The sequence below is a fragment of the Montipora foliosa genome, chromosome 7 (assembly GCF_036669935.1).
Source record: "Montipora foliosa isolate CH-2021 chromosome 7, ASM3666993v2, whole genome shotgun sequence".
NCBI classification, from domain to species: Eukaryota; Metazoa; Cnidaria; class Anthozoa; order Scleractinia; family Acroporidae; genus Montipora; species Montipora foliosa.
In genome coordinates, this window is record NC_090875.1 from 30,892,110 (window position 1) to 30,902,109 (window position 10,000).

Genomic DNA, 10,000 nt, shown 5'->3' on the forward strand with positions numbered 1-10,000 from the left:
CTTTTACTGTTCATTTACGCATTTCGAATAAACGATTGTATGGAGGTGCAATTGATTGTGCGTCTCCATGCAAATTGATTATTTTATGTCTCTAATACGCCATTGATTGTCACACTATGCAATTGATTTTCTATTAGTGTTAATGATTAACCATTGCGCGAGATTGAAAGGATATTTGTTATCTTTGATCGTCCAAAGGTGCAATGGTTCATCCGTTGATGCTATTGAATGTTAATTCACATGCAAATAGCGTTATTGAAAGTTCGTTCGCGTTATTGAAGTTCATGGAAGTGCTAATGAACGTAGTTTCGACTGTTGACGTAAATGAATGTATCTTTTGCGTAAATGAACAGCAAAAGGTGTAGTTCCCAGATCACCCATTAAGGTCCAATTTGTTCCGCTTGGGATTAGGAATTCGGAACAATTGGTTCTCTTTTTAACAATAAAGGACCATTTTGTTCCGTATCTTTATAAAAGCACGTTCCCATTTTATCAAAAGGAACACATGTTTAGGAACAATAGTTCCTAAATCACCCATTAAGGACCAATTTGTTCCGCTCGGGATTCGGAACTCGGAACAATTGGTTCCCCTTTTAGCAATGAAGGACCATTTTGTTCCCAAGTAGTATGAAAGCACGTTCCGAATTCATCAAAAGGAACACAAAAAAGAGGAACAATCTGTTCTCGCTTTTCAAGAGGGGACCGTTCCAGAACCAAGAAAAGGAACACCTTTGAAAAACAAAATGCGCTCAAAAACATCGCTAGTTAAAAAGAAAGAAGCCAAAAAGCGACTAAAAGATCACTTTGTGGAACACAATCGAATGCCGAAAATTTGCTGACGAAATACAACACTCAACTCAAAAAAGGAAACAAAATTGAAATTTGGGAAATCTTATAGAAAAAAAGAATTAAAGGAGAAGATGCAGAAGAAGTACAAGTAGGCCTGATGAAGAGGAGGAAAGAGTAATAATATGATGATGATAAGGAGGAGGAGGAGGAGGGAGACGGCGACAAAGACGACTGAGAAGAAGAATGTGGATGAGAGGAAAAAAATAAGGAGAAGGAAAACAACATCAACAAGGATGACGATAAAAGCGATGACTACAAAGGCGATGATATTGATGACGTTGATAACAATGTTCAATTGCATTGGCATGGATAATTAAGATCCTTAGACTAATTCTCGTATAGTATTTGTTTTTTTTTTAGATTGTGATCGTTTTGACCAATTTTTCTGCTCACCTGTGCTGTAAACATCCACATCTGATGTCAAATTAGCTCCTTTGTATTCAAATTGAGCCAATTCTTCGTTGCCAACAGCAACTTTTCCAGGAAGCCACTCGTAGACAATGTCCCTGGTAGAGTAAGCATCTAAACAGGACAAATATGGAGGCACCCTTAAAGCTGCTATATTACTAAAGGTCTTTCGAGGATACAAATGTGCACTGAAGAAGTACTCCTCTAACCTTGCATTATTTTATGGTGAAAAGACTATCCTTTTCATACGTTGTCGGTGTTCATCGAGTTTATCAGATTTTCTAATCAAACAAAAGCATTGCATAAGGTAATTTGTCCTCTGAGTGTACTTACAGCTTCCTATCTTAAGATGACATGTCTGTGCGTCCAGTGGAAAATGTTGCAAGTTCATGACACAGGAGGCAAGCAGAGTCACTCTAGGATACGTAACAAAATTGGAATATTGTATGTTAATTTCATCAACTCTTTTATCAGTTGAATTGTGGTAGACTAAGTCTTCCAAAAAAACGATGAAGGCATCAAATATCAGAGCTTGTTTACGCTGCAAGCATCTACGTAAGAATTCGAATTCGTGCGTCGCGTAGGAGGACCTTGACCATAAGGTCTGGTGTTGCAAACTTTGAAATGAAGAGGTTGAAAATAAGTGACAATGAAAAATCTTCCCAATATTCAAATCCTCAGTAGGTCAAACACACTTTTTTATAATATCCCATACGAGTTCACCCTTTCCAAGACGTTTAAGAGGGGAATTAATGCTTCTAATGCAACGAAATCGAACTTATCAAATGCGGACTTGTTTTTTTCAAATATTAGTTTCGAATAAATCTGCCCATCAACCTCCTTATTATTAGAGAACCTGCACTAAAACAGGAATATATCTTTAAAATAGTTAACATAATGCTCACAATCAAAATTGTTCAAACGTTTTCCAATGGAATCGTTTGTATCCAAAATAAATGAATTTCAAAAACGCTTGTTTTCGTTTTCAAATTTCCTGGGCGCCGCCATCTTGGATAATTGTGACGTGTCATGGTTGCCCTATTGTTTTAAAACAAAAGCTCTTTGTGCAAATACAAAAAAGCAACCATAACACGTCACAATTCAAGATAGCGGCGCCCAGGAAATTTGAAAACCAAAACAAGAGTTTGATATTCATTTATCTCGGATACAATCGATTCTATTGGAAAACGTTTGAACAATTTCGATTGTAAACATTTATGTTAAATATTCAAAAGTTATATTCTTGTTTTAGTGGAGGTTTTCTTTAAAAAATTCCAGGAAACTTGTAAAACTACCGAACCTACTCTTATGCATTCATTTTCATAATCCGGTATTAAAAATGAAGATGAAAGTAAAATTATATAGAAAGCAAAGTAATAAAAATAATAATCATCACCACTTAATTTAAATCTCAAGGTTATTTGAGATATGTCCAGGTTTGACCCTAATTAGATGCACGCGGATTTCAATAAGCGTCACGAAGTGTCCCCTTGCTCTTCTAGCTAACTTCAACATCACTTGTGTCTCAGAATACAGACAATTTATGTCACAAAGTGTCCCCCAAATGCTGCTCTTTAAGTGAAGATTAACTGCTGCATTTACCCAAAGCTAAAAATCACGCTAACCTTTACCCTTACCTTATTGTTGAAAATAGGTAGCAAATGCTTAGACTGAAAGGGACACTTTGTGTTGGATGTCAAAATTGGGCGTGCATCTAATTAGGGTCAAACCTGGACATAAGTGGGTTATTTAGCCATGCACGAGTAATTTTCTAATTGGGGAGACTACAAATAAACTGAAATCAGAACAAATAAAATCATAGGTTGATTTTTGAGGGGAGGGGAAAACCGGAGTGCCCGAGGAAAAACATCTCGAAGCGGAACCATCCCACATATGGCGTTGACCCCGGGCCACATCGCTGGAAGGCTAGTGCTCTCACCACTGAGCCAGCCTGCTCAATCAATATCTAATTATTTAACTGTCAAGTTTTAATTATTAATTATTTGTACTTTTTGTATTGTACGCTTTCTTGTTCGTTGGAACATACCTACCCCTTGCTCATGGCTATGTTTCCGTCAGGTTGTATTTGCACGAAGCTGTGAATCTCCTCATTTGGCGTCATCATGTTCGATTCACGTGCATTATAGCAGAACGGATCTGGCGCCCAAATGCTGTCGATCTCGCTACCTTTTAAGATAATAGTGCGGTTAAGTTTGCCGGCCAGCCGTAAGTCCTTCCAGTACTGGCGAAAGTAGCAGTACACCTTGAATTCCTTGAGACCAAAAAAAAAATAATAATAATAACAGTCCATTTACAGAAAGATATCCTTGTTTCTAATCGTTTTATTTGAAATGAGCGGATTTCTGGATTTCTGGATGTCTACGTTGTACCCACAGTATCAAGGGCAGCGTTGTTGCGCATGACATATGCTCCGTTTTGCTACCTCTCGACAGCATTCCAATCAGTCATGGTAATTACTAGTATAGAGATACTGATGGAATACTAGGATTTTCCTCTTTACTATAAAATATCATTTCTTTGCCGCGCTCAGTGAAGATGCTTTTTTGTTTTGTTTATCTTTCCCATGTGAGGATACAGGTGTCGTCATGGTAACTAACATGATAAGCCAATAAAATGCGAAGTTACCCTTCATTGTAAGATATTTTTGTGCTGTGCTGTAATGTAATTTAAAAAAAAATTACATTTTGATGGCTCAATTTCACATATAATGATTTGTTATTTATAACTTTCATATCTTGTTAAATGTTACACAACGTGAGTGTTCTAGAGGTTGGTGACTGCTGCGCTCATTCGAGAGAAGATACTATCAGTACTTGAACAATAAGAGAGGGAACGGACCAGAACTTAGGAAAGATCCCTGGAACCAGCAACATGAATTGACTGAATGCAAAAATGGCCGCCAACAAATTATTCTTTTGTCTTTGTGTTAATTAGCCTAACTAGCCTCGTTTTACAGCCCAAATTCTTTCAATTTCACGCGTGTGAACGAGGCTAGTTAGGCTAATTAACATAAAGACAAAATAATAATTTGTTGGCGGTCATTTTTGCATTCGGTCAATGAGCTGCAAAAGATCGTCCTCCTAGTAACGGCGCACTACTGAGAAGGTTTCTGTCCATCAAATAAAAACGTCCCCTGGTACCTCAGGACCAAGGATTGGCCACGGTTCAAGGAGACTGAAAGAAGCAATTAATAGCACTGGAAACTATGATAATAATAATAACAATAATAATAATAATAATAATAATAATAATAATAATAATAATAATAATAATAATAATAGTAATAGTAATAATAGTAATAATAATAATCTTAATAGTAATAATAATCACTTAATTTAATCAAATGCTGGTTTTTGAGAAGAGGCGAAAAGCAGAGTACACGGTGAAAACCATTCGGTGCAGAGTATAGAGTGCTTTCGCCACTGCGCCAGCCCTGAACATAAAATTTGTATTCCCGCGTGGTCATGTAATATCCCCCATATATGAATAAAGCAAGGAATCTCACGACGGCAACGGCACCATCAACGCCACAAAACAACATTGTAGGAGTTGCGCGAGACCGAATAATCGCGATATTGACATTTATTTCATATACTCGCATACATAACTTACACACAGTACTCAATAACATGATAGGTTATTGAGAAAAAAAGAGAGATAGAATAATCGCGACAGATTTATGATAGCGCAAATTTATATTTTGAGGTGACGTTTTCTGTCGACGTCGCCGTTATATATCTTAAGGTCTCTATTACTTAAAGAGCGACTTAATACCAGTACATACCATGTTGGCCTCTTCTATGTTTCCGAAAGATTCAATGTAGATGGTAGATTTGATAGTCGTAGGTTTTCCTTCTTCTAAAGCATAAAGTAAAGAATGACAAAGATAAAGGGTTGCTTACAAAAACCAGGCTGGTGTCAAATGATTGCAAATTTTGGTGGCCATTTCAGTTTTTATTTCAAAAGTAACAGTAATCATAGCAACGAGGTTGATGATCAAACATGGCGGCCTTTTTCTTAAAACCTCTTGGCACCTTACGTTATTAAAAGGTCGTTAAGAAACACATTCATAATTTATGACGAAACAAACCACCAGGTCACCGATTAAACGTCACGTGCATGGGCTTTGAAAGCTGATAAAACAATACTCATTACAATAGGCCATTTTCGAAATATCAAATATTCAGCTTGATAGTGAGGCAGTGAGGACAAAAACACTAGAAACACGTTGGAATGAACGTGAAAAGTATTTGCAAATCATCCACTTTCCTTTGTCTTTGTCCTCTAAACATCTCTTTCAAGATGAATTTTAATATATCGACAAAGGCCTATTCTTTATATAAAGTATACTAATAAGGTATCAGAGCGGTTTTCAATTAAGTGTCGAAAGTAATAGAGCGGTTTTCAAATGATTGTCTTAAAACCAAAACCAAAGTAATTACTTTGGCCAATCAAAAAGGACTGAGACAATCCAGTAAACCAATCAAAACTCGAAGTAATTACACGTAGCCGACACAAAGCGCGGGAAAACGGCACGAGCGAGCCACGATTGGTTTTGGTTTCACTTATGATTGGCTGACAAAATGGCGCGAGAATTTTAAACCAATCACTGAGTGAAGTAATCATAAACCAAAGTTACTATCTAATTACTTTCGACACTCAATTGAAAACCGCTCTAGTAGCGAATTGCTTTGGTTTTGCATTACTTCACTCAGTGATTGGTTCAAAGTTCTCGCACCATTTTTTCGAGCAATCAAAAGTGAAACCAACCAATCGTGGCTCTCTTGTGCACATTTTCCCGCGCTTTGTGTCGGATACGAGTAATTACTGAGTTTTGATTGTTTTACTGGATTGTCTCCGTTCTTTTTGATTGGCAAAGTAATTACTTTTGTTTTGGTATTACGACATTTGATTGAAACTCGCTCTACACTTGTTTTTCTTGTTTGCTAATGTTTGCCTTTCACAATCATTTCAACCTTTGTTCTGACTCCAGAGGGAAAAGCTTGTCGTGGAATGTAATTGAAGCCCTTCAATGAACTTGCAGGTCGTGTTTTATCGGGTCTAAAGACAATCGGCTTCGCCTCGTTGTTTGAAACCAGATAAAACACTACTTCTCGTTTATTAAACAGTGAACATTTGTTATAAATAGCGTGTCCTTTCCCTTTGCAGCAAATGGGGCATTTGCAACTGGCGATTACATGGTACGAAAACTCGCTATGCTGGACAGCAAATTGAGCACTGGGACATCTGAAACAAATTAAAAGTATGGCAAGCCAATTACAGCAGTAATCAATAAATGGATATTTCAATTCAAAGAGTTTATTTTAGTTCAAACCAACGCATAAATTTATGTTCAATATAGGTTTTTTTGGTTCAACTTCCGATTTTGCTTTCGTTCAACGCGATTTACTTTCGTTCAACGATTTATTGCACAGCGGTTGACCACTATTGCCTAGTCCCTCTTGATTCAATGTATGGTGGGTCATACATGGACTACTTACCTCTCAACCACTCTGCAGTAAATCGTTGAACGAAAGTAAATCGCGTTGAACGAAATAAAAAGTGTTGTACACAAATTGTGCTCTTGAAATTTAAAAAGAAAAGTTTGAACCGAAGCAATCGCATTGAAGGATACCAAAATGCATTGAATGCAAAAGGTGTTGAATGCAAAATCGAAAGTTGAACCAAAAAAAAAGTATATTGAACATAAATTTATGTGTTGAATTGAACTAAAATAGACTCTTTGAATTAAAATATACATTTATTGAATATTGCTACAATTGGCTTTACATAACAAAGCAACTTAATTTAAATTTTAAATGTTTCAGATGTCCCAGTGGGCAATTTGAGTTCCGCTATGGCGGTTTTTGTACCATGTGATCACAAGCTGCAAATGGCCTATTGGTGGCATATAAATAGATTCATGCGTCACCTTTTATCACCCCTGATGTAGACACTACAAAGGAGTATCGCAACGAAATGCCAAAAATAATTAGTCGATTTAGGTTTTCTTTGTTGTAGAGATCTCTAATACATTTTTCAAATTTGAGCAGATGTTTCACAGCACTCGGACCAGCCAGCGCGATTGATCTACGAAACGTCTAATGAGACTTTTAAGCATTCTGTACTTACCCAAGTTCGGCCGTGTTGCTGTATCATATCCACTGAATAATAATGTCAGAACATCTTCGCTCGATACTCTGTGCGGTAAAAAATATAGTAATTTTACTTCTGGGTCTAGATTTGGACAGGGATTCTCTTGGAAAAAGACGCCAATATACAGTTGAGCGTCGTGAAACAAACACCAAAGTAATTATTCTGACGGACCAAAGCAGGCTAGGTTCAAACAGCGCAATGAACCAATCCAAATTCATAGCAATTCTGTGCAACTTGCTCAAAGCGCGGGAAAAATCGCGCGTGCAAGTCGCGATTGGTTTTGGTTTTCCTTCTCATTGGTTGATAAATTAAAGCGATTTTCAATTGGGTGTCGTAAAACAAACAACAAAGTAATTACTTTGACCAAGAACAGCAGGAACAAACAGCCCAATTAATAACTCCGTGTAACTTGCTCAAAGCGTGGGAAAAATCGCGCGGGCAAGTCGACGGGATTGGTTTTGGTTTGCCCTCTCATTGGCTGATAAACTGGCGAGAGATTTTTAAATCAACCACTTAGCGTAGCAATTGCTATCGCGTAATTACTTTGGACAGCCATTTGAAAACTGCTCTAAAGGTAAATTAATGCGATCTGATGTTTCGAGTATTATCCCATGTTATTTGCTATGGACGATCCGGAGAAGACTTTTTTAGGTTAATTTACGGTTGTCAACTCTCGCATTCCACTCCCCACGGACGAAACAACTGCCAGAAAGTGACGCATAGATTTCTGAAATTATGACAGCCTTACTCTTCATCGATCGATCGATCAATCAATCAATCAATCAATCAATCAATCAATTAGTTATCACTCATCTGTCACCATCGCTTTTGGATCAGTGATTGTCAATCAACAATCAATCATCTATCATCAATCAATCGATCATCGATTTTCAATCATCAATCGTCTTTCATCAATCAATCGCCAGTTATAAATCGATCACCAATCATCAATCATGTATCAATTAATTATCATATCATCATATCATGTGATGATGATATGACATGATCAATCGTGTAACATCAATTTATTGATCATCGATCATTCATTAACCAATCAATCATCAAACAATTAAACATTATTCATCGATTATCATCGACCAGGGATCAAACAATAATCAATTATTGACCATTCAATCATCAATCATTAACCAATTAATAAACAATCACCCATCATCAATCAATCAATCAACCAATCAATCAATCAATCCTTGATTAATGAATCATCAATCAATCGATCATCAATCATTGATCAATCAATCACCAATCATTGGTCAATCATCAACCATCAACCATCGATCAATCTATTGTCAGTCGTTAACAGTCATAAACCAATCATCATTTAATGAATGATCAATCATCAATTAATGAATCATCAATCAATCATCATTCACCAATCATCGATCATCAAACATACATCATACAGTGCAGCTCGGAGATAAGCGAACCGAAATATACGCAAACAACGTAAACTCGTCTCAAAAAACGCAGATGCGCGTCAACAAATGCGCAAAAAGGCTCATTAGTATTTATGAGCTCTCCTACTGTCTTTCTTTATTTGCCTTGTCTTTGTTTACTCTCAATCATTTTCGGTGTGGTGAATGTGCAGGGGCACCCAACGAGAATAGAGTTCAAAACCACTTAGACATAGCATTGTTAAACGTATTTTAGCATTAAAACGGTAGTGGTAGGCATATTTTTATCCCCTAAAAATTTTTCATCTGTTCGGATTTCCTAGCTGAAAGTCTAGTGTTCCGAAAATTATAGGGATCAAAACTTACCTTTTCGAAAATTTCAGCCTGAATAAAGACTCCCGAAAATTCTAGTTGGCCTTTTTAGGGCAAAAATCCGTTACAAAAGGGGAAATTACACCATTTTTTAGATGTTCGAAAAGCCTAGGACAGGCAGTCAAGCAAGAAATTTTACAACAAATGTTCCGAAAATTCTAGATCTCAAATCGTCTTCCGAACAGATATTTTCCGAAAATTGACGTTGGGTGCCCCTGAATGTGAAAATACTTTGCGTGTTGGCTAGACGGAGCGTCATTAAAAGGGCACAAAAAATATCACCATATGCTTATTCTAATGGCGCAAAAGCCTTCAGGCTGGATATTTGTAGGCCGAACAAAAAATCATCAAGTTTACTTTTGGAGAAATATAAACCTATCGACAAACGGCGCACAAAAACCTTTTAAACAGCGAAATTTACATGGACGCGTATAGAGCGATAATAGACAAACTTGGCGACAGTGCATCCCTTTAGTCGTAAACTAAAAAACACAACTCGTAAGCAAAGGGCTCATCATTAGCAGTTTTGTACAGCCATTCATCATTTAAAACCGAGTATTTAACCCCTTTTGTCGTTTTGGATGTCAATACTTAAGTAAAGCGTGACGCTCACCGATAGGTAAAAAAATACAAACAACTTTGGTGTCCAAGGCCGGTGCGTCTGTTCATACTCAAAAACTTAAAAACACAACTCTTTAGCAAAGGGCTCATTATTAGCAGTTTTGTACAGAAATTCATCATTTAAGGCTAAGATTTTGCAGCTTGAGTTGTTTTGTTGTACA

The 10,000-nt window shown here is 36.9% G+C and overlaps 1 protein-coding gene across 5 annotated transcripts in view; it reads right to left on the reverse strand.

Annotated features, from left to right (window-relative positions):
• LOC138011792 (gamma-aminobutyric acid receptor subunit alpha-6-like) overlaps positions 1–10,000 on the reverse strand; it is a 39,957-nt gene that overhangs the window by 14,837 nt on the left and 15,120 nt on the right. For all 5 annotated transcript variants that reach the window (XM_068858992.1, XM_068858991.1, XM_068858990.1 and 2 more), the window contains exons 3-7: positions 7,411–7,478; positions 5,063–5,136; positions 3,309–3,529; positions 1,591–1,673; positions 1,243–1,371 (exon numbers count right to left, since the gene is read on the reverse strand). In XM_068858992.1, the coding sequence (XP_068715093.1) occupies positions 1,243–1,371; positions 1,591–1,673; positions 3,309–3,529; positions 5,063–5,136; positions 7,411–7,478 (575 nt within the window). The remainder of the gene's footprint in view (positions 1–1,242; positions 1,372–1,590; positions 1,674–3,308; positions 3,530–5,062; positions 5,137–7,410; positions 7,479–10,000) is intronic.